This window comes from Stegastes partitus, unplaced genomic scaffold (genome assembly GCF_000690725.1).
Source record: "Stegastes partitus isolate 25-593 unplaced genomic scaffold, Stegastes_partitus-1.0.2 Scaffold1401, whole genome shotgun sequence".
Lineage (NCBI taxonomy): Eukaryota > Metazoa > Chordata > Actinopteri > Pomacentridae > Stegastes > Stegastes partitus.
This window is the reverse complement of record NW_007579132.1, coordinates 125699-150575: the sequence shown is the minus strand read 5'-3', so window position 1 is coordinate 150575 and position 24877 is coordinate 125699. Positions and strand designations below refer to the sequence as shown.

Sequence of the window (24877 nt, the reverse complement as noted above, 5' to 3'; positions counted from 1 at the left end):
TAGTTTCCACCCATCCATCCTGGGGTCAGGTCGCAGAGGCAGTAGACGAAGCAGGTCATGTCCCTCTCCCTGGCAACGCTTTCCAGTTCTTCCTGGGGGATCCTAAGGTGTTTCCAGGCCAGATCCTTTCAGAAAGTTCTGGGTCTATCCTGTGGTCTCATCCCAGGTGATGACGAGCACAGAAGTCCATTAACAAAACATCAGGCAGTCATCCCCCTCCAGGTTTCTCCATCCCTTCACTTCCTAGAGACTCCAAGAAGGCTGAGTACTCTGAATTGCTGTTCGCTGCATAGGCACAAACAACAGAGTTTCCCCCAATGCAACATGCCGTGGCAGATGGTGACCCTCTCGTTTGCCAACAAAGTGCCGCTCACCCTGGGCAGCTCTGGAAAAGAACAGTCCAACCAGCAGTCTCACCAGCAGTTTGGTTCCAGAAACCTTGCTGTGTGTAGAGGTGGGCCCAGCTATATCTAGCCGGTGCCACTCCACATCCTGCACCAGCTCAAGTTCCTGCCCCACCAGTGAAATGATCTATGCCACCAGGGGGGCAGCCTGCTTCTGCCTACTGAATGGTATTGCAGCTGACTCCCATTTCCAGCTCTAAGGTTTCTGGGCCTACTGAGTGGTGGCCCTGTGTTACTTCTTTGAGTTGTGCCTGACTGAGCCTCACAGAACCTCAAGGTTCAGCCACCAGAAACTTCCTGGTGAGCTCCCCTCCCGAGCCTGGGTCCATTAGGGGACCGCAGTGCCCCGCTTCCTGGTATTTCATCAAGGTTTTATGAATCGCTCTTTGTCTGGTCCCGCCTCCACCTGTGCTGTGACACCCACACACTGCATCTTAGTCACCTTACATTTATATTCAGCTTTGTTGTTTAAACCAGACACCTTGTCAGGATGCCAGTAAGTAACAGTTTGTTGTGTTTATTGTCCTTGTGTGTGTGTCAGGTGTAGAAGAGGACTGAAGATGGCCGTCAGATCATCCGACATGAAGCAGCTTTCAGTAGCTGTTCAGGCTCTGCAGTGATCCTGACTGATCTCTTCATCATCAACCAGCAAAGCCTCTTTATTGGTCCCATCTCACTTGCTGTTTCCTGGTGCAGAGCTCTGAATGTCCACATAACTAACAGGAGATAATTCTTGACTTTGCTGTGCAGCCTTTTTCTCACCCGGAACATGACTTCCTGCTCATCAACAAGACAGCTTGTTTGCCTTTTTTTTTGTTTGTTTTCTTCTGTGCATCAGATTTTTAAAAATGAACCAACTGTTGATTTTGACCAACCAACAGCCTTTGAGATCTCTTTGATAGGCATATTTGCTTTTTAAAGCTTCATTATTATCTTCTCTTTACACCTTATATTGTCAGAGAGCTTCATCTAAATCATATTGTTTTATTTGAGTTCCAGACGTTTTCTTGTCCAGGACTCGTAAAGGACAGGTCTTCTTAGAAAAAGAGGTTGCTAAACGTATTGTGACTTACCTGTTTGAATCAAGTTTCAACAACAAAAAAAAACAACTCCCAATCAGGTCTTTAGGAAACATTTAGTAGCCAAGCATCCGGTCATTTTAAACCCTCACAGCTGGAGCACTACGTGTTAAACAGAATATTTCTCCCACACAGTTCTGTCTACATTGATGCCAACCTACCAAATTAAAGCTGAGACCTGACACTTTAATTCAGTATCACTTGGGCGATTATTCTGTCACAGCAGCCCTGCTCTCTTGTGGAGTCCCCCAAGGCTCGATTTTGGGCTCAGTCCTCTTTTCATTATAAATGCTGGTCTAGAGGTTCAGTTTAACATAAGATTCCTGTTCATTGTTTTTCAGACAATATACAAACCTGTCTGCTTAAAAAAATATAATAAATAGGAAATATTCAGGGCAGCCCTCGTGGGACTGCTCATAAGGATATTAAAACCGGGATTGATTCTGGAGCTCAGTGAAAAGTAAAATTTAGATGGTTATGTTTGGTCGACTGGGTCTTTTAAATGACCCTAATGACACTCTTTGCCCTTTGGCTTCCCATCAACAATTTTTGTTGACATAATCTTTAAGAATTTTCTCAAAACTTAGTGGTCAAAGCAAACTTTTTTTTCGATTAACATTTTATGGGAAGAAATGTATTAAACATACAGCAAAAGTGTTAACTTTGGGAATGCATGAAGGTGTACAATATTTAATTTCTTTTAATGTTATCTCTGGATTTAAAGTCAATAGTATCTAATATTCATATTTAGGGTCCGAGCACACCAGTGCAAGGTTTATTATTATTTATTATTATTGCATTGGGATGAAGCTGCTGGACGACCTGGCTCACATGAAGGAAAAGACTACAGGCAGCATGTTGAGGACCCGTCCATCGCCACTTGCGGCTTTAATTTTGTTTTGATATTCAGTGTGTCATTTATTTCTCATTTTTTGCAGTTTAAAAAACATTATAAAGATTATTGCAGTGTGAATGTTGGTTTTGTAAACCTCCCATGTTTGTGTTTGACCATGAAAGACAGAGAGGCACACAGCAGGACTCAGGAGTCACACTCTTTATTGAAGATCACCGGACCTTTCATTTGGCAATAATAAATGACTGAAACTCAAGGCAAACAAACTAAGAAACAGAACCAAAGTAAATGACAATAGATAGGAAAACAGCTGTCTGTCCTGGCGAGCCCTCGTTGTGTTCTCTGAGAAGTGGCATGGGTTCTACTACAGCTGACAACAAAATCTGAAATTAGGACTAAATGCGCTTTCCTTCCAAAACTAAAACTAAAGGATCTTAAATAGTAAAGAGTTGATGCCATAAACTGCACTAAAACTAAAAGTGGAGCCGAACCCAGTGTGGATTGGATACAAGACTTCAACTGCCATTGAAATCACTGACCAATACTTATTAAAGAGTGAACCTAACTCACTTACATATCAACGTGCTGAACCCTCCTGATGCTTGGATGCAGCAGCTCCTATTGTGCGTTCATTGCACATCATAATTCACGCACAACAGCCTGGAGCTTTAAACAGCATGTTGTGAAGTCGACCTTAATACACACTTAAAACGCTCAAGTGCCATTTATGTGTCTATTGCTCAGTGCAGAATTTTTCCCACACAAAACTGCCCTGAAAACATCTGTCTGAGTCTATTTTTGCAGAAGAACTCCTTTGTGATGTACATTGTTTTCTTCATTGTATCTCTTCATCAGTGTCCAAACCTTTAGCAACTACTGAACACATGTTTAAGAACCACTAAATCTTGAGTCAAACAAAGCCTTAAAGTGTTTTGTTGGTAGGGTAGGCCTTAGGTTGTAGTGACGACTTTTTGGTGGTATTTCCGTAGACAAGAGGTGGACGAGGTTTTTTGAATAATGATCACCAACTCAAGCTAATCTTCATTCTCAATCATGCATTTAAAGGTCACATATTGTGCCACATATTTTTTTTATTTTTTTGCAAATAATTCAAAGCCTCACATTTTCCCACAGTGTCACGTTCAGTTTTCAGCTCAAAACACTGAAAAGATGGTTCATTCTACCATGGCTGTATACCCAGAATGTTGTTATTTCAGGATAAAGTTTTCTAAGGACAGAGGTAAACATATATAAATGTTAACCGCTTATATTTTACACCTCCAAGTTTAAAACAACCAGAAAACACAATAAAAAATGGATTTTCACCATATGGAACCTTTAAAGGATGTGGATGTTTGTAGTTTCCCCATCATGTGAAGTCATATTTTTGGGTGTGCAAGAAGCAAAAGCAATCAGAATTCAAAGATTTGAGTAACTGCTTTGCTTTGAGCAAAAATCTTGCTTGTAAATTCAGACTTAATGATGTGAAATCACCAGGTCAGCCACTTGAACTTGGCTTACATAGACTACTAAAGCCTTGTAGTAACTTCAGCACTTTTTCACAGAGCTGGAACTATCTTATTCCTCAGGCATAAAAGGTCAACTCAAGCAATGCCACAGATGGCTGCTGGTTCCAAAAGGCCTTATTTTGAACTCCCTGACATTCAACAAATGTCTACTTCTCTGCAGAAATGCAGGTCATTATGGCTGTACTTTTGAAATTTGGGCCATCTGAAATGTGCTGGTGGTCATTTTGGAAATTATTGCTCCTTTAATAAGATCTGAAGGCTTATAGCTGCAATTGACAGTTGTCGTGCAAGTTTAATGTTTGAACTTTGTGACGATACCTGCGCTGTTAACACGATGTAGCTAAAGTAGCTAGTGGTAGCCCATGTGTGGATGGGTTGATGCTTCGGTCTAAGGTTCTGGGACTCTTTATGTGGAAAGCTAGGGCAGCAAATGAAAACAATGGCATCGATAACAATGCACACCTTGCTACCGAAACCTAGTTCAACATTTTAAATGTCTTTCAAACCTACATTTGTGGCAGAAAATACAGATATAGGCTACATCATGTGTGCAGACACAGCTTCAGGTTGCACAGTGACTCACAGCTCGAGTTGTCTAGATTGTTTGATCCCCTGTAGTATTTATTGTACTGCAACACATCAAAGCTTTTAGCACAGTCAAAATACAGTATAGTGATGCTAAACTGAAACTGCTGGTCACTGCTCCACTTTGTATTGTTTCATCCCATGTCTGAGTTGACCTATATTCCACAGATGAGTCAACTGTAGTTCATTGGGGGAACCAGTGGGCGAGCTTGTTCTGTTATACTGCAGAAGCCAAACTAAAGTGAGCCCAGGCGAGCTGATGTAAGGAGGATGGATTGGAAAACACTCGTACACACATGCACACACCACACACAAAAGTCATCTCCTAAAAAAACATGGCAGACTTCACATTTTCAATAGTCATACTGTCACAATATATTAGAAATCCTTTTACAAAGAAAAGCTTTAAGGATTTATAAGCATTGCTCAGTTCATAAATATATGCAGCAAAAATACATTACAATAAATCTCTCTTTAGGAATCAAGACAGGACATAAAAATGTGTAAAAATCTTCACTAGACCTTAAGGTTAGAATATTTGACTCTTTCACAAGTGTCCACTTAGCTAAACTGCAGAGCCCCATATAGACAGAGTTTGGTCAGGTTGTATCAATCCAAGAAAAACTTTTGTCTGACTACAGTATGTGCTCCCTGCTAACACCTCCAACGCACAAACTGTATATAAAAGATGGACGTAACCTCCGGGTCTGAAAAGTGAAGCCCACACAAACCTGCATTCTTTCAACTGGACAGCAGGGGGCGACTCCTCTGGTTACAAAATGAGTCTGCTTGTAGAGGACTCTTATGTAAAAATGACTCTAACTTGATTTGTTTGTTGTTTATTTTTACTCTCATTCAATACACCATGATGTTCATTTAGTAAATTATGGTCTCATTTGGTGCAAAATAGACGACAAAGAAGGGTATTTTTGGGGCGAAGCTACCTTGTACTTTACAGGTTGCTACTGTAAAAGCATGCGTAGTTTCATCAGATTCTATAGTCGGATCCACTGCTCGCTAATTACATGTGGTTTCTTAAGGACTACTGCTGATACAGCGGACGTGTAGCTGTTGTTATACAACTTTCCTAGTCCATGGGAGCCTACTTAGAGGACTCAGCTCCATACATACGCAGGAAGTTGTATCTATGCATTCTGTGCATACACACAATTGCTGAACATGCGTAAAATTGTCCATGTAACATAGCCGATTATGAAATTTATGTCTTGTGGACCCTAGAGGACGCACAGATCATACACTGGCCTAACATGGCAACAGCCAAATGCCAAACATGAGACTTATAAACAGTAGTCTGTAAACCAATGGGTGGCGTCACAGTTGTTATCTCCATCTTTTGTATACAGTATACTTTTTCTTGCTGTTTTCGAAGTCAGTTGCGAACATTTGCACAAACATATCCCCAGTTAGTGCTGCCAGAGTGAATACACACCAATCTGCTTTGCATTCAGTCTGAGCACACGAGCTCTGAGGCCGCATCCTGCCTGCCATCCACACAGCAGGAGTCGTCTTTACGTTTCCAAATGCCATAACATTGCATGAAAGAATGTAGTTAGCAAGTTAACCAAAAGTTACACTTAAAAACAAGCTGAAGCTCAGTTGTTGGTTTTGTGTAGAACACCAACAGTTTTCCTCAGAAATGTCCATACCATGTTGTTGCCATGCCGACAAAGGACTAAGGGGAAGTAGCATGGCTTGCAGATTCTGGCTCTTTTTTTTATTTTTATCAATGGCTCATTTTCTGGGATGGCACTTTCAAAATACATGATTTGTCATTTGAAAAGGATCCAACATGCTCAGTTATTTTTGCATGTACCTTCTCAAACCTCTGCAATGCATAGCTACGGTATTTTAAAATGCTATTAAAGTAGAGTGTATATATTTATATATATATATATATGAAATTTTAAATTAAAGTGTGACTGCCCAGAGAAAGTTTGAAACTCACTGCATTACAGTCACTCATAAAAATCAATAAATATCAATAAATAGTTGTACTCGTGCCCTAATTCATTTACATCTAAAATCAAAGTGCTGTGAATCTTAAATATGAAGGGGAATATCGCAGGTTTTTGACATGTGCTTCTGAAGCTGACATAAAATATCACATGTCAAAAGCAATGGTGCTGTTATGATTGCAGCTGTTATTGTGATACACCTCCTGGGAATGTGTGTCGAGTCCACAAAAGTGATCATATCAAAGGAAAATGTGACATTACAGGCAGTTCCAATGTGTCATACTGTTTCAGACATCATGCAAAACACCGGTTTGACTTTGAAAGCAAGACTTCTCAGCTTTCCCAGCCACTGAAACATGATGGAAACCCAAACTAGGTGATTTACTGTCACTTTGAAAGCTTATGGACAGAAACAGTCGTCTTCTTTTCTCATGTGGCATCCAGCAGAAAACACACTTGTGGCGCATTTTGGGTTCAAACCCTTTGACAAACATTTCCGTAGACACTGACTGCTGACAGACAGGAGCGTTTGAATTCTCTGGACAGAACAAGGAAGAAACGGGTGTAGGATTTTGGCTGTTAAAATGGCGGACAGGCGAGCGCGACTGCTGCTCACTCCTTCTTCTGATTGGCTAACAGGGAGGCCTCCCATCTCTGCGCCATGGCGTTCTGTCGTCGAGGCACCGAAGAGAGGGACGGAGGGAACTGGAGGGAATGGGGAGATTCAGCTAAACCACTGGAGCAAAGACACATGGACGGATGGAGAGTTTCATGGATTATGGGATGGACGGACAGTCGATGGACAGAACACAAGAGAAATGAACAGAAGACGGGATAGTTGGAGGAATGATTGGACAGATGTGATGGGAAGATGAAAAAATGAGTGAAATAATGAACATATTTGCATAATTGTGAACTAATAGATTAGAAGTATAATCAATCCAACTGATTGATTAATCAGCAAGTTCACAATTAATAAAGGTAACAAATGAGTGAATGAGCAAAGGAAGAAATAAATTACCAAACATAGAAATTGCAAAAGAAATAACGTAAACATGTACTGACACATGAAGGCAGTCAAACATCAGCTTCAGTGAACAATATAAACATCACTGTATTGCATGTTAGTATCATGTGAGCTAAAAGAAAATCATTTTAAGGTTTCCTTGTTGGTGTTCTGTATATGTGATTGAAGGTACATTCACAGATATTTTTTAAATGAACACACCATTTTAGTGTTTTTAACATTTAGCAGTGAAAGATTCAGACACTTTTCTCAAATGTTTAAACAAAGCTGAAGAGAAAGTGAATATCAGGTAAAGTAAAGCCAGACTAATAATAATGTGACTGTGTTCTATCCCAGGATAGTTCTTTATTGATCCCTATAGGCGAAATGTTTGAATTACAGAGTATAGTAGAAACTATATAAAGATGGAAAGCTAATGTCTGCATCACTGTGTTGTATCCACATGGATGTATTTATTTTTCTTGCAGAGCATCCAAGCAGTCAAAGAAAAGGCTGTGGAGTTCGTGGAAGCTAAAGGCACAGAAGCTGCCAAGTAAAGACCAATTATACAGTCACACACACCCTGTTGTGTATGTGCGTAGACTGCAATGTGCCACACTTGATTTACAACACATATGTGGCTGCAGATTCTTATACAGGTTCCTCCTCAACGTGATGTTGATGTTTGCTTGTAACTATGTTTTTTTTTTTGCTTGTCAGAGACACCAAGGCCAATCAAATACTTTTAAAAGTAGAACTAAGGTGTTGTCAGTTAACTGTCTGTACATATACATAAAACAGATTTTCAGTTTACTTCTATACTGAGGCTGCAGCAGGCAAAGTTTGTGAAGTTTGTGCATGAATATATATATATATGTGTGTGTGTGTGTGTGTGTGTGTGTTTGGCAGCCAACCTTGTGGTCACAAGACAAACTAGATCGTTCCATTTTGCGGGTCCTGGATGGAGACGATGGGGACGAGACACTTCTGTCTAGAACCTCTGGCACTGGAATAAATACAAAGGAAATAAAACATCATTTAACGATACTGGAAAAAGGAAACATCAAAAGAATACATTGTCTTCACCATCATGTGCAACCTGATGAATTGTAATAATGGCCTTTAACGTAGGACAGTCCTGATCATACGACAGTGTCCCTTTTCTTATGTTTGTTTTTAGGGAAAAGACGTCTTGAGAACGAGAAACACTTCTGCATTCGTCCTGAAATCTCATTGATCCAAGAAGAAGAAAGTCGTCATTGGTGAAGGTTGACAAACGTAAAATCCACATTAGTGTATCTTGTCAGTCACACAGTCTCACTCTCTCCCCTTGAAGCACTCAGAATCCTTTTCTCTGACAGTTTACATTTTTCACTCTGTCTTTCTGAGCTCAGCCGTGGCATATTGGCTGTTTGGCAGATTTTCTCGCTGGTTCATCTCTGCAATAAAGACGCTGGCAGAAGCTACAGTATGAACTCATTTTCTGTTTCCATTAATCTTCTATGGCAGTAAAACACATGACAGGAGCCTTCAGAAACTCCTTCAGCTTAAAATAGACCATTTTATGGCTAAATGACCCTGAAAGACTCACTATTAACAGGCTGAAAACACTAGTGATGTAGTCTGACTCACTGGATGAAGGTTGTGGGTATAAGCATGCCATTGGCTGCTCATTTCAGGCATCTTTATCCTTCCCTATCTTATGTTCAGGCGATTACAGTTTATCTGCTGTTGCTGTTCTGAATCTGGGCTGCAAGGTGACTCGGTGGTTAGCACTGTTGCCTCGCAGCTAGAAGATCCCCGGTTTGTGTCCCGGTGAGGACATTCAGGATCTTTATGTGTGGAGTTTGCATGTTCTCCCCGTGCAGCGTGGGTTCTCTTCGGGTTCACTGGCTTCTTCCCACACGGTCCAAAAACATGTTGAGGTTAATTGGTGATTCTAAATTGTCTGTAGGTGTGAATGTGAGTGTGCTTGGTTGTCTGTCTCTAAGTGTAGCCCTGTGATAGACTGGTGACCTGTCCAGGGTGTCCCCTGCCTTCACCCTGAGTCAGCTGGGATAGACTCCAGCCCCCCACGACCCTAGTGAGGATTAAGCGGGGTGTAGATAATGGATGGATGGATGTTCTGAATCTCCAAGTGTACATGAACTGTATTGGCAACAATTAAATGGCCTGAAAGTGAATATTTTGAGCATCTACAACACAGTTTCTGGAGATTCAGGTGTCTGACATCTAACCATGTGGACATACGTACCGTTGAAGCTGATGTTCTCGTTGAGGCTGGGAGACACCAGCACAGTGTCGTACCTCTCCCTCCCTCTCCTCCACTCCTCCTCTCTCCTCCTCCTCCACATCTCCTCCCTCTGCTTCCTCCACTCCTCCTCCCTCTGCCTCACCATCCGGATCTCCTGCTCCACCAACGACTGGCTGCTGAGGGACCGCAGCTTAAAAAACGGATTGGACGTGAAGGTGCTTTCCTGCGTTTCCACGGACAGGGGGCCAGAGCTCAGGCAGAACTCAGAGGCGCTGCGAATGATCAGGTTGGAAGTTTCCACAACGATGACGTTGGCGGAGGGCACCGCGTCCTGGCTGGCCGGCCAATCGGAGAGGCCGCCGATGGCTGAGGAGAGCAGGCGGTTCCTGGAGGTGGAGCTGGAGGAGTCGGGCTCCAGGATGATGACGTTGTTTGCCGTCATTTCATGATACACGGATCTGGGGAGGGAAGAGGAGCAGGAAGGAGACGGGGAGACAGACAGAGTCGGGGTTCGGCAGGCCGGAGGTCTGGGAGGAGATCGTCCTGTCTGCAGGGTGGACGGTCTGAACAACAACAAACACAACATCGTCAAGGCAGAACACCAACAGAGCTTTTTGAGTGCTAACACTGTCAATTCAGTTTTTTGGGAAATTTTGCGTAATATTCAAAATCTTTTAAGCTGTGCTATTTTTTATGTAACCAGTGGATTAAATCCATCTATGTAATGTGTGTTTCCTCTGGTGGCAAAGCAACACAGGCCGAACTCTTCGGTTCCCATCAGCCCTGCAGCATGTTTAAGCCTCTGTTACCTCACTGGTTTAGTTTTCTGGCAGCAAGGAGCAGTTTCAGAGGAAAAAGCTCTGATAACTTGCCTGATAAACACAGAGCATCAGACAAACAAGTAAACAACTAATTGCAGTACAGTGGAGCGTTTAGCAACTATAGAGTCATACTTTTTGGTAAGTTGGTGGAAATCAACCAGTGTTTAAACAGAGTGAACTTAGGACTGACATTTGTCAGGTCAGAGATGAAACTTGACTCCAAATGGATGATAATGCTTCACTGAGTTTACTGATGGACTTTTTCAGAACTTGCTACCTCAGTAGAGCACCAAACATCCTGAAGAACCCATCCCATCCCCATTATCATCTGGTACACACTGTTCCACCCAGTATGGATGAAGTTGGGACATAATATTTTGTCATAATATTGCATCTTGAGTTATGTTTTTCTCTGATGGAATCATTGAAACTCATTCATCTTTGTCACAAAAAAAAACAATTAGGCATTTTGTTTACTTGGCCTAATTTAGTCATTTCTTTAACACTTTCGATGTGTGTTTGGGGTCACTGTCTTGTTGGAACACCCAACTGTGTTCAGGACTCAACCCTCTAGCTCATGATTTTAGGTTTTCCTGAAGAAAGTGAAGGTAATTCTCCTTTCTCATTATTCCATTTACTTTGTGTAAAGCACTAGTTTCAATGGCAGCAAAACAGCCCCAGATTATAATACTGCCACCACCATGCTTGAACAGTAGGTATGGTGTTCTTCTGTTTTTCTGTTTGGATCTGAACTGACTCTTTTAAAAAAATGAAGAACCATTTCAGTGTGCTTTGTAATAATAGCATCTCTGCCCTCTGTTTGTCTTACCTGGGAATACTCAGGCCCTGTGCGATCATCCCTCTCTCTCTGCGGTGTCGTTCTTCTCTCTCCAGAGTCATTCGGATCTCTCTCTCCACCGCACTCTCTGGTTCCTCCAGCGGGCTGCGATATGACGAGTCATCCAGACCCGAGTCCTCTGAACTGGGGGACATGGTGGAGGACAAAGGAGGCTCCCTGGACACGGGAGGTTGAATTTCCCTTGCAGAGGAAACCACATTTAAGTTAGTATTAGCTACACCAAAAACCATCAACACACTATAGATAGTGTGATGTGTGTGCTTTTATTAACCACATTAATCTATGTATACCAATGTGACTGTAAAACACAATTAACTGAGAATAGTCTTCTTTGATCTATGTGGTGTTTTTATTAGCATTAGTTCTTTTTAGCATTAGCAATCTTTGTCTAAACTTGAACAGGGGAAGCCCACGCTTTTTATTCCCTATTGTTTAGGCTTTCTATCCAAGAAACAGTTATTGGTTTGGATAGAGATACTTCTGCTATACCTTGATTTTACCCTGTAAGACAATGTTATGGTACGGTGGTGTTTGCCTTTGATATCCTGTAAACATCAAAATGATAAAAACACTGGTTTACATTATTTTCTTTTAACTAGTGCACACATTTTTAGGTTGTACCATAAATGTATCCCTGATGTCTGTCTATGTCATGACAAGAGTCTGAGGGCCAAATATTCATAAAGTGGGCACAAGGGATCAACAAGTGTACATTGTTTTGGTCCATTCACACTCCCTGAAGTCCAAGAACTTTAAGGTAGAAGCTTAGCATACCATAAGTTACAGTTCGTTTATTCAAGAGCTGAGAAAGCAGAGTCAACAAACAATTACCTGTGTTTGAGTCGGGGGCTTCGAGTCGGGGGATACAGTGAAGTGTGGGTTCCCTGGAAGCTCCCTTGAGCTCTAAGTCCAGGTTTGGGGATGGGCCGACCTTTCACCTCCTCTTCCATCTTCCTCCACTGCTGGCGAGCCAACAGGAAGTCCACATGCTCAGTGGAGACGTTTTCACTGAGGGTGTCCTGGTGCACGCAGAAATCTACAGGAACCTGCTGAGGAAGATCAGACTTGGGTTTAGATTTAGGATCCCAACACAAGTTGTTTTCTGTCTGCTGGAGAAAACAGACTTTGAACACCATTTAGCCAAACCGTGGCTGATTACTGTCAGAGAGACGTGGAATATATCCTAATGATGAAGCCATGACATTGCAAATTATGGATCATGATCAAAATTTTACAAGTTCTGGCAAAATGTACTAATAGTCCTTTCATCTTCCTAAACTATCTCTTGACTGCACACTTTCTTGAGTGTACTTCAGTAAAAGTAGATTTTAAACCGGCTGTCAGGACTCTACTTGCTGATGCACATTTTAGTCACCAGGTGGCAGTGTTCATCTTTCTCCTTTTTTTGTGTACACAAATACGGCTTCAAACTTTTACGATGTTATCTGTTAGTATTTTACTTAATTTCTGCTGAAGGTAATATCCTGCAATTTAAATGCAGGCTGTCAACTGGTGTGTTTCCAGTTGCAAAGCAAGGTAATGTTAGTGCGAGGTTGTGGTGTGTCAGAATTATTCTCACAATGTGTTGTTCAGCCAAAAATCAAAAGCGTATTTGGTCATTCCAAACGGACCACACTGCCAGCTTCCTGAATGCACTACTATTTAAAAAACTGAGATACTAGAGCCCACTTTTAGACGATCTCTGATAGGAGGCATTGATGGTGCTGCACTGAGTGGTACAGATAACAGAGTTGAGCTACACATAAAGAAAGAGAGCTGGAAAGATAAATACCATGCTCAACTCCTCTATCACCTTCACAGAGCTGGCCAATAACAGTGTGAAGTGGGTGGGATGGTGGGTTTTGGAAAGGGAATGGGAAACAGAGACAACAAGCAGGCTATGTGTTTACATACATTTGACAGATATGCTGAAATACACAATTATAGAAGCTAAAAAAAAAGAAAGATGGTCATCATTTAGGAGAGGGAAACCCATACGATTACCTGGAGTGGTAATATGATAAAAGCGCATATGGGTCAGTTAGATCTCGTGACTCATGAAAAAGATGGTCAGGATGTCTGAAAAGAAGCTTTAATGAGGATGTTCTTTGAGCTCTCATGTGCCGTTGGTAGGAGCCATTCTTCAGCATCAACTTTCAAATTACAAGATGTAAAGTGAACATTGTAAAGGGTTTGAAAGTAAATAAAAGCCTGCGAAGATGGTCACGCACAATGTGGCAATGCAGCTCATGTCAGGAAGTGAGAATCAGGTGATAATGGAACTGTGGGGAGGCACTGGGCAGGGAAAGAATCTTAATTAAGTTGATGGCTTTTGTGACAACCTCAGTTGACCTTGAGACCAGCTCAGTTTGTTGTAGACTACTCTTTGAGGACTGAAGACTACTGACTGACCTGTACGACATTTAATTTTGACTTCAAGATGTTTTTAATAAGCACAGTTACAAAGAGCAGGTTGAAACGTACCCTCCTGTCAGGGTCGGTGGAACTGGTTGTGGAGCTGACCGAAGGGGATCGCAGGAAAAGATCCCTCCTCGTCCTCATCTGCTCCTCGTCATCCTTCCTGTCCTGCTCTCTCTGCTCCTCTCTTCTGGTTTCTACTTGTAGCTCATCACCTTCTAATTTCTCCTGCTTGTTCTCTCCACCACATATACTGTCAGGAATCCCTCCTTCTACCTGGTTGGTGACATCACTGGGAGCGAAGGCCGCCCATTGGTCCTCCCCTGCATCGCTATCCGAGTACACGATGGCCAGCTCTGCTTGGAGGCAGTCACTAAGGTGACTGTCGCTAAGGTCGTCTCTGTTGCCGAGGTCGTGGCTCCAGGCCTGTGAGGGATCCGTGGTGTCGAGCGGCGGCTCTGCAGATGAACTGTCAGTGATGAGGAGGAGATCTGCGAGAGTGTCGTCTTTCATGTCATCCACTGTTTCTTCGAGCCATCCATCCTCCTCTTTCATGCCTCCTCTTTCTCCATCTTCTACCTCTGCTTCCACACTCCCTCCATCCTCCCCCTCTGTCGTCTTCCGCCCTTCATCTTCTCCATCTACTTCCCTTCTACCCCACTCTTCTGTTTCTCCCCTGTTTCCATCTTCTCCATCTACTTTCCCTCTTTCCTCATCTTCTAACTCTATATCTCCTCTCCCTTCAACTTCTCCTTCTGTTTCTCCTCTCCCTTCTTCTTCTCCCTCCACTTCCCCCCTTCCTTCATCCTCTCCCTCGGTTTCTCCTCTCCCTCCATATTCTCCTCCTTCACTTTCCCCTCCTCTTTCTCTTCCCTTCTCTCCAATCTCAAAGACAAGATAATCACACTCGTCTCCTTTTCCATTTTCTTCCCCCGCAGCTGCTTCCTCCACCCCACGGCCCTCTGGGTAATGGAGTTCCTCTTCTTGCTGGCTGTGGCAGCTAAACAAGTTGTCTCTTTCCAGGTCTGTTAGTGGGGGTGAGGAGCTGATCTCCATGGTAACCGAATCCACTGGCGGTGCAGGAGTGGGAGAGTCGCTGACAGGGTTGTTGCTGCTGGAACTACCGTCGTCGGGGCTACCGTCTGTCAGCTCAGGGGTTGTCCTCCTCAGTCCCGCTGTAGCTCTCTGCAGAAACATACAAACACGGGATTGTAATTTAGACTCAGTAAAAAGTCAAACATTCTGCATATGTCTGACAATACTGTTAAACTTCTTTAAAATTTGTAATTCAAGGAGTACATATTTAAGCAGATTGGTTTTGTGAGCTCACATGACATAAAATGTATAAAATGTGTCAAAATTTGACTTAGTAGCTCATATGGGTGCCTTAGCTAGAAAAGAAAAGAAAAGAAAAAAGAAAGATTAATGACTATTTTGTAAATTTGGCTTAAAAAGTCAGCATTTTGACTTTGTATTTCAAAATCTTGACACCAAATCTGACAAATTTCAGCAAGTGCACCAAATTGTTGACTTAGTATTTTACTGTACTAATCAATGTTGTTCTATTAACCGCAAAGCGAGAGGACGACTTGTAGTGTAAAAAGTGTCACCTACAGTGACAAACCCTTCAGAGATTTCATGAGACTGTACAGCTCCTCAGAGTTTTAGTGTCTTTCAGCTATTTGTTTTGGTGAAACCTTTTTGGCTGTCACTAGTGTCATTTTTATCTGACAGAACCTGCAACAAACTAAAGTCAAAGTTAGACAATAGCGGGTGAAGAAGAAATCGGTGGAGACCAAAACAGAGCTAAAAGGAGAGCAAATATTAGTCACTTGAACACCATATGAGACACTATAAAGGTAAAGTAAACGTCAATACAACAGTTTGAAGTCTGCACTGACATATATACCATATAATGAGGCATATGCATGTACGGAATTGTTCACTGATGGCTGATGTATTTACATTAATAACAGTACAGTACACACTCACACACACACACACACACACACAGCACAGCAGATTAAAACACTGTACTTTCCCTATAAATGTTTGATGGGCTAAACTCAAACCTTCACAGCGTTGTCATGGCGACGCTGCGTTGGCTGTGAGTGGGTTTGCAGTTTATCATGGTCTGTCGTTCCAGGCATGTGCTGGTGACAGGCGGGAGGTGTTGCCATGGTAACACTAAGTATAGATGCAGAGGCAGGCGAGCTGCTAAAGTCAGTTCTCCTTCAGTTAAGTCACAATGTGTGGAAAAAGATCTGTTTCATCACATACTCCGCAACATTTCTCAGTTCTCCTTGGAACGTCTTACATGCACTTCTTCAGTCGCATCGCTGATGTGACTAGATAATGGACGAATAAAGGTTTGAAAACTAAAACACCGAAGCGCCGCAACACAAGTCCTGAAATGATTACAGAACGTATCCAGGCATCAGGAAACTAAACGCTTCTATCACTGACATACATACATACCCATGAATGTGTGTCAGCAGAAACACTGAATTAGTGCCAAAGCAGCTATAAGCAGCAGACAGCTTGCTCTGTGCAGTTTTTAGACTTCCTAGGTGGACTGATGCATTTTTCATGCAGCGCCTGACTGTTTTTTTTTTTTAAAAGAACAAACTAATAGGATAACAGCATTGTTTGATGTTGGTCGGTGCAGGAAGGAGCACCACGTTTGGAATTGATTTAGTCTATTTTTAATCTCAAAGGGAAATCTGAACAGTGCGAGTTGAATTTCAACTAATGTTTCCTTCTTTTCTCCAGACCACAGTTTGTGTTTCCACTAAAGCCTGATACCCCACAGCTGAAACTAAACAGGAAAGGTTCATTGTGTTGTATAGATTTAATTTACTTGGCAGTAAAACTACCAATTTCAACTAACTGTGGCGTGATGAGGCTGAAAGGACATTTTCTATTTCTCGGAATAGACGTAATTTCAAGCACGTTGCACAGCAGACGATTAACACTTTCCTTCCTCAGTCGACAGCTTCAGCCTTTTATCTACGACATTTAGCTTAACATTTATCCATTATGTTTAACTGCTTCAACCACTTTCCCACTACTTTTAGCCCTTTTACCACTTATCCATCGCTATTAGCAACTTTCAACCATTTAACAACTCTTACTTTTAGCTAATGGTTTCAGGTTTTTAGCCACAGCTCTTGGTTATTTGTTTCAACATTTTATCAACCGCTTTAAGCTATTTTTTGAAAACCATTTCACTTAGAAACCACTTAAACTATTTGTTGTTTTCTCTTCGGGTTTATCTCGTTCAACAATGCATCTATTAGTTTTGCATTTTTCACCATTTATCATTCAACCATTCATCCACTACTTTCAGCAACTTCCTCCATCCATCACCGTTCCTAACAAATTAAACTTTTAGTTGTCTATTCTATTTATCAACTACTTTTAGCAACTTCTTCCCAACTTAACAATTAAGCCATTGCTTTTAACCAACAATTGACTGACTACGTTCAGCTAGCTATTTCAACCAGCCACCCTTAGTTTTAGCAACTTTTTCATGACTTAACAAGTAACCATTACTTTTAGCTTTACGTTTACTACTTTTAGCTATCCCTTAGCTAACCATCCAGCCACTACACTTCAATTTAAATATTTAACTACTATATTTAGCTTACTATTTATTCTTCAGGTTTACCTGGTTCAACCATTTCCCCAATATGTTTTGGCCTTTTAACTATTTATCGATTACTTTTAGCCTGTTTGAACCATTTATCCACTACTTTTAAGAACGTTTTCACCATCTAAAGGCCACCCATAACCGCTAGCTAACAATTTTAACTTTTATCCGTCTCTTTTAACCCTTTCTGGACTAATTTTTGCGAGCTATTTTAATCATTTGTCTATCGCTGTTTGACAATTTCAACCACTTGTTTATTTTTAGCTTTATCATCCCTGCTTCATTACCTATTTAAACTAGTTCTCCAGTACTTTGTATATCTAATACAACTTCTTGTTTATTACTTTTAGCTCACTGTCAAGACTTTTCATTTCACTTGGTACATGCTGACACTCTCAGCCACAACTCTAGGATCCAGGTATACTCATTAAAAAAAATAAATCCAATAGTAATTTCAGTGTTCTCCAAACAGCTCATCTTTCCATGTATTCCCTGGCTATGCTATACAAGTACCAAAAAGTCTGTCATTATAATAAAGGAGATGATATTTCTGATTTACTTTACCACCACCAAAGCCAGGACAACAGTGTCTTTCAGCAACTAAAACTACTCTTTTTATGATTTGGAATGAGCATAGGAGAAAGAATGCAAACTGCAGTTTCTATATTTATGAAATGATCTTGTATAGTAAGTCTAAATGCAGCTGGGACAGTAAATAATGTAGTCAGGATTGTATGCTCAAGCTGCTTAAATGCTGGATAATAGCATTTAATCCACGAGCTGAACATTAAGCACCTTTATGTGTCACAAATCCTTCCCTTATCACCATTTAATGTCCCATGTTTTCCAGGTATTCAGTCTTTTACAGAGAAGTGAGCAAATTGAGATTTTAGGGAGCTATGAGTCATCAGATTTTCATTATCTCTGCCAGCTGACTGATTAGAACGACTGTAATTTGTGCCTCTGTGAAGTATAACCTATTCAGGTGTGGGATGTTTTTTTGAAAAATGCACATTGACATGCTGGCTTTTTAAAATCTTGCTGTATTCACAATTTGTACACAGATAAATAGGGACTCATTTCAGACAAAGCCTTTGTTTACATCCGTGCAGCCTCCCTCCTCCTCTGCTGCTCATTTCATCCTGCAGTTATGTAAATATGGATATTAGTGATCAGCACCTTCCTCTCTCTCACTGCACATCAGGATTTCATGAGTCAAAGTTCAATCACACTGAACTCTGTGTGAACAAATCAGGAACTGAATGAATCTCATCCTCTTCCTTGTTGAAATTTCATTTTTGCTGTGACTCCATCTCAGCTTGCTGATGGTTACAACACATACTGTATCTGCCAGGCTCAGTCAGCCCTCATGGCTGGTTTCCAGACTTTATTCCTGGATCAAAAACTGAGCTCAAAGAATATAGCCTCTCTTTGTGATGACACTACTTCGTTCTGCAAACGTGGTCTGCCAAATTGTAAGTAATTACCAGCATGTAAACTGGTCTTTTTCACAGCAAACACTTGTCATAGCATTAAAATCACAGGTGGAATGAATAACAATGCTCGCTCTGTTCTGTTTAATTGTGCTATAAAACATGACATGCTCAAATCCTGAACAAGAGCCCTGGGACCGGCACATTGATTGGAATACAGTCACTGACAATGTTTTCACACTGTAAAAAATGTCTGTTAAAAATCTGGCAGCAAGGGGTGTCAGAAAAAAATAGTAGAACAGGTAAAACAATGAAAGCAACAATAAACAACTATAAAATAATCATTTTAGCTGATTAAAAATACAGCAAAATATTGTGTAATTTTGCAGTGAACCATTTTAAAAGAACAAATTGCTGTAAACATTTTGATATGAACATTATTTACAGTTTTGGCCTGTTTTTTTTATTATGATTAACAAATAAATATTACTTTTTAATCTGTAACTTCACAAGATATTATCTGTAATGTAGTTCTCAATATAAATTTTCTTAAATAATGGCAAATATCTGTAAAAAAAAAAAAAAAAAACCAATAGTTTTTGCAGATTTAAATGCAGTGAAAATAGTGTTATTTTATGGTATATTTTAAAACAACAAATTATCCATTTTAAAATATAAAGATTCTTTAAATTGCTGACATTATTTAAAGTTTTGATCAGTTTTGAATCTAGTTTTTCTAACATGTAAATTACTTCATATATAATTCATTTTTACTAGATATTGACTGTAATTTATATGAAACAGAAAACATCTGTCGTAAACAGCTAAAAATAAAAATACTTGAAAACTGTTTAAAAACGACAACAACAAAAAAACATTAATTTTTCGCAGTTTAGTTACACCACAGGTCAAAATGTCCACCACAGGAGAGGCTGTAACCTAAAACTTTCCCAAAATCTCTTCTTTCTCATCCTGCCAGTTAGAGATTTTCAGAGCATTGGGCCGTCAAAACAGATCTCAGTTCATGATTAGTGTATCCGGCCATCAGTCCGCAGTAGTTAAGAAGAAATGAAGAGTTAGAAGCATGCTGCATTAACTCCAAATTCATTCAGTATGCTTGAGAGCAACTTCAACAAATATTCACTGACAGGTGAAAACACCTGTCTGCCTTTCATACCACCTTCAACAGCAGGAATATCTCCTGAGGTTGGCGATGCATTTTCATGCCTCTTCATGCTTTGTGGAAACACCCAACTTTAAGTGCTATTTGTTAAATATATTTATATAAAATGATTTCTAACACACTCTACCCGTGATCGGTGAGCACGTGTTCAATCGTGAAGCTTGACACAGGGTCAGAGCAGTGTTTCTGTGCACATTCAATCTATTTAATCAGTATATGCAGCTCTTTAATTCTTCAGACAGAGATCACTGCCTGCCTGGATCTGAACCAGCGACCTTTGGGATTACTGGTGGACCTCGCTGACCTCAGTCATCTTGCACAACTTCCCTATTGCCAAATACAGTTTCAGTATGGAAGCAAATGACTGTCACTAAATTCACCTCCATCCTCAAACCTGTTTGCGAACCTCCACACCCAACCCCACCTAGCCAACAGCTGGAGGCAGCTTTACAGGATTACAGAGCAGCTTTAGGCATCATGTGTTTTATCACAGATCAGGACTAAGTGAAGGGATGATGCCTCATCAGGGAGCACTCAGCAATTCATATTTTGACCTTCGAATGATAAAACTTTATTCTGCTGTCATAGCCTGTCCTGTTTTGCAGTGTGAAAATGAACATTTTAAAGGTTTTTTTTTAGTTTTTTTTTTTTAGGCATTTTATTTATATTATCTTCCAGTTTTGTTAAATTAATTACAGAAAAAAAAACTGACAATAAAAAATGGGCCAAAACTGTAAAAAATGTCCATGTCATTTTTTTTTTTTTGCATTTTCAGGAATGTATAGTTTTTCTTTTACAGTACTTGAAAGTAAAATTACACTATTTGTAACTGTATTTAAATAAGCAAAAATACACGTAGATAAATTGCACTATTTAAAAAGGAAAATATGGATATTAAGGGTTTTTTTTTAACTTTTTTATTATAAAGATTTTGTTAAATTACAGACAATATCCAATAAAATTACAGATTTTTTTTTTTTTTNATCACAGATCAGGAATAAGTGAAGGGATGATGCCTCATCAGGGAGCACTCAGCAATTCATATTTTGACCTTCGAATGATAAAACTTTATTCTGCTTTCGTAGTCTCTCCTGTTTTGCACTGTGAAAATGAACATTTTGAAGTTTTTTTTAGTTTTTTTTAAAGCAATTTATTTATATTTTCTTCCAGTTTTGTTAAATTAATCACAGAAAAATAAAAAAAAAGACTATAAAAAAATGGGTCAAAACTGTAAATAATGTCAATTTTTTGGCATTTTCAGGAATGTATAGTTTTTCTTTTACAGTACTTGAAAGTAAAATTACACTATTTGTTATTGTATTTAAATAAGCAAAAATATACGTAGATAAATTGCATTATTTAAAAAGGAAAATATGGATATTAAGGATTTTTAAAAAAACTTTTATTATAAAGATTTTGTCCAATTACAGACAATATCCAATAAAATTACAGATTTTTTACAGCTTTTATTTAAACCTCCTGTCGGCCACCGTTGCTGCCAGGTATTCAGATATTTCTAACAGGTTTTTTTTGTGTTCGGTGGCTTTTCTGTCTCTTCTGTGCGTTCTCGGTCGCTGTATTATAAAATCCTGCTCTGCTACAACATCCTCTCCTGCTTTATTCCGTTTATCAGAGCAGCACTGAGCCCTGCATGTTATATAAGCAGCATCCTGGAGCCGGGCACAGCACCAGAATCGTGACAGATAAGCGCGGATACCGGAGCCAAGAAAACCGGGCTTTGATGGCAGCGCGAGCTAAGCCAAAGCGTCACGCAGACACGTCGCGCGAAGGAAAAAAAAAACTAACAAAAAAACAAAAAACACCCCAAATCTGCCCCCTGAAGGAGGAAGAGGAGGAGGATGAAGAGGAGGGGGCGTCAACTCGGGATGAAACGTGTCTCTCCGGTTCTTTCCCCTTCCTCGCCGGTTCGGTTCGGCTCGGCTCGGTTCGGTACCTACCAGCAGCTTCCAGCACAGCAGCCAGAACGAGATCATCTCCAGGCGGCCGCGGCGCGCGCATTCCTCTCCGCCTCTCCCCAACGGCAGCGCGAGCAGCCAGGCGGCCACTCGCCGGCGCGAGGAGGGACGCATGCAGGCTGACGGCTGCGGCGCGTGGATATGAGAGAGGTGGAGAGAGGTAGAGAGTGAACGGAGGGAGAGAGAGAGAGAGAGAGAGAGCGAGAGAGAGAGGGAGCAAGAGTGAGAGAGAGAGGGAGAAAGAGAGAGAGAGAGAGCGAGGGGGGATCGACCTGCTGCTGGGAGGCCGTGAATTAGAGCAGAAGAGAGAAATCTGTATTGACAGAATATTGTTCACCTCTGTCTGTCTCTCTACCACCGCATCCCCACGTTCCCGCCCTCCAGGTTCCAACACTGTAAAAGATAGCCATCACAACAAGTAGGCTAGGCCTATAGGGATGTACCACTCAGTGAGGGGAGGCGTTGATTGGATGTATCATGGTAACGTCACTATTTTGTAGGATGAATATACTGTATAAGAACTCTTTCAAACACAGTCTATGGATGAACCAGGGAAAGACACCCCCCTGAAGAAGCAAGTACATCTGATGCTTCAGACAGTGAAGTGACTCCAAGAATTCTGAATTTTCTGCGATGCAATGCATGAAGCACATGTATCTGTGTCTCAAATATCGCTCATGGGTTTTGTTTTTTTTCTACATTTGTTATAGGTCTTCTTGAAATATATGAAAATCTGCTGGATCAAAAATCTACATACAGCAGTGGTGATATTTGGTTTAATGTCTCTTGGCCATTTTCAGCTCAGCTAGTAGCTGTAGCTGTCCACAAGCTTCTGGTCGTATCACTGACGTCCTCTCGACAGAACTGGTGCAGTTAAACTAAATTTGTTGGCTTTCTGACACAGACTTGTTTCTTCATCACAGTCCACAGGTTCTTGATGGAGCTTAGGTCAGGACTTTGCAGAGGCCGGTTGAAAACCTTAATTCTAGCCTGATTCAAGCATGATTTTAGATTTCACTGAATAATGTGGAGGTAACCTTCCTCCTTCATTATTCCATTTACTTTGTGTAAAAGCCCACTTCCCCTGGCAGCCCCAGAGCATAATACTGCCACCACCATGCTTGATGATAGGTTTGGTGTTCTTGGGGTGAAAGGTCTCACCTTCTCTCCTCCAAATATATTTCTGGTCATAATAGCAAGTTTTTGTTTTATCTGACCACAGAACTTTCCTTAAGAATGTCTTTTATTTGTCCATGTGATCAGCACCAAACTTCAGTTGAGCTTTAGGATACTGTTTTTAGAGAAAGATCTTCCTTCTTGCACAGCAGCCTCTCAGCTCAAGGAGATTTAAAACACTGCAGACCTGCTTTTTGGTGATTCTTGGTTGACTCTTGACCGTCCTGACTAACTGTCTCTTGGCAGCAGGTGATAGTTTGCATTTTCTTCCTGATTGTGGCAGTGACACAACTGTGTCACGCACTGTGTGCTTACAAACAGCTGTTTTCACAGATGACCTTGGGATCTGAAGCTGCTTTTAAATGACCCCAAGTGACTTTCCTGATTTGTTCAAGGGGATGATTTTCTTCTTCAGATCTGTACTTAGCTCCTTAGACTTTCCTATTGTAATGTTGGGCCCTATTTAAATTAGTCAGTCATAATCTCTTACAAGAAGGTCAGAGGTCATGCCACTGAGGAAACTTGATGTACACAACTTAATAATTGAACAAAGCTGATCATTTAAGTTGCTGTATGTATATTTTTGACGCTGCAGGTTTTGTCAAATTTGCAGAAGACCTAAAATAACATTTTCAGGGTGTTTTTAGTTGCGAGGGGTTCGCAAAATTAGATGCTTGATGGACGTAGGACTCAGCAGTGTCATGATAAAGGATTGACTGGTGCTCTACAACGGAAATCAACGCAGGATTCGCACTCCTACAGCTACGTAAATATGGACTCCACCTAATTGCACAAACACTCAAAAGCTGCTTGCTCCTGGACTTCAAACTGGACCAACATGGCACCTTGCAGCTTTTTTGTTTTTGAAACTTTTTTTACTGTGAAAACAGTTCAGTGAAAGGAGCTATGCAGTTGCTGAATCTGTCTTCATTTTAAACTAACAACATTAAGTTTAAAAGTTTTTGTTGGGTTCATGAGATGTCGGATCATGCTGTGTTGGAAACGCACTATAAAAGAAAACCATCATAACAAGTAGGCTCGCCCTATCCAGACATGTCACTCACTGAAGTCATGCTTCAGTTGGATGCATCATTCCTACTTTAACATACAGTATGACCCTGCAGGAAAAGGTTCTGAGAAAGTTCTGCAAGGTTCTGTTTTTAGCAGGAAGTTCCCCTCCCTCTCAGGGAAGAGACTAATTCATTTCTGAAATCTCTGATGAGTCCTAAAACGGTCATTCCATCTTAAATCATTAAGGACCTTCTGCTCTTCCATCTCTAATTTGCTTGAAACTTCTTTTTTATATCAAAAACTGTGGATGTTTAAAATGTCATTTGCAAAATTTCAGCTTGGTGTATCAAAAAAATCTGCATATCTAGGGAAGTACTTAAGTATTGACCCACTTCCAGCGCATTTTTTGCAAATTAAAATTTAAGGCTATGTTTGAACACCAATATCTCAAGAACTACTGAAAATTTAATTTATTTTGAATCTGCAAAATGAGAGTAAAGTAGATCTAATGATGCATGACTATGGTTGAGCTGAAATATGAAAAGAAATTGAAGTCATGAGAAAAGTCCCACCGCTTAGCACAAAAAGTTGATGATGTAGAAGGTAGCAAGTGATGAAATCCTATATATATATATATATATACAGCTGAAACCAGAAGTTTA

The 24877-nt window shown here is 40.7% G+C and overlaps 1 protein-coding gene across 1 annotated transcript; it reads right to left on the bottom strand.

Moving 5' to 3' along the window:
• Positions 1 to 6867: 6867 nt before the first annotated feature.
• LOC103370295 (uncharacterized) lies at positions 6868 to 22142 on the bottom strand. Its single transcript, XM_008299306.1, has 8 exons — positions 22011 to 22142; positions 14626 to 14969; positions 13851 to 14505; positions 12198 to 12412; positions 11337 to 11546; positions 9687 to 10249; positions 8347 to 8438; positions 6868 to 7131 (listed from the first exon to the last, which is right to left on the bottom strand). The coding sequence occupies exons 1-8, from the start codon at positions 22140 to 22142 to the stop codon at positions 7039 to 7041; spliced, it is 2304 nt and encodes a 767-aa protein (XP_008297528.1). The 3' UTR covers positions 6868 to 7038.
• Positions 22143 to 24877: the final 2735 nt, after the last annotated feature.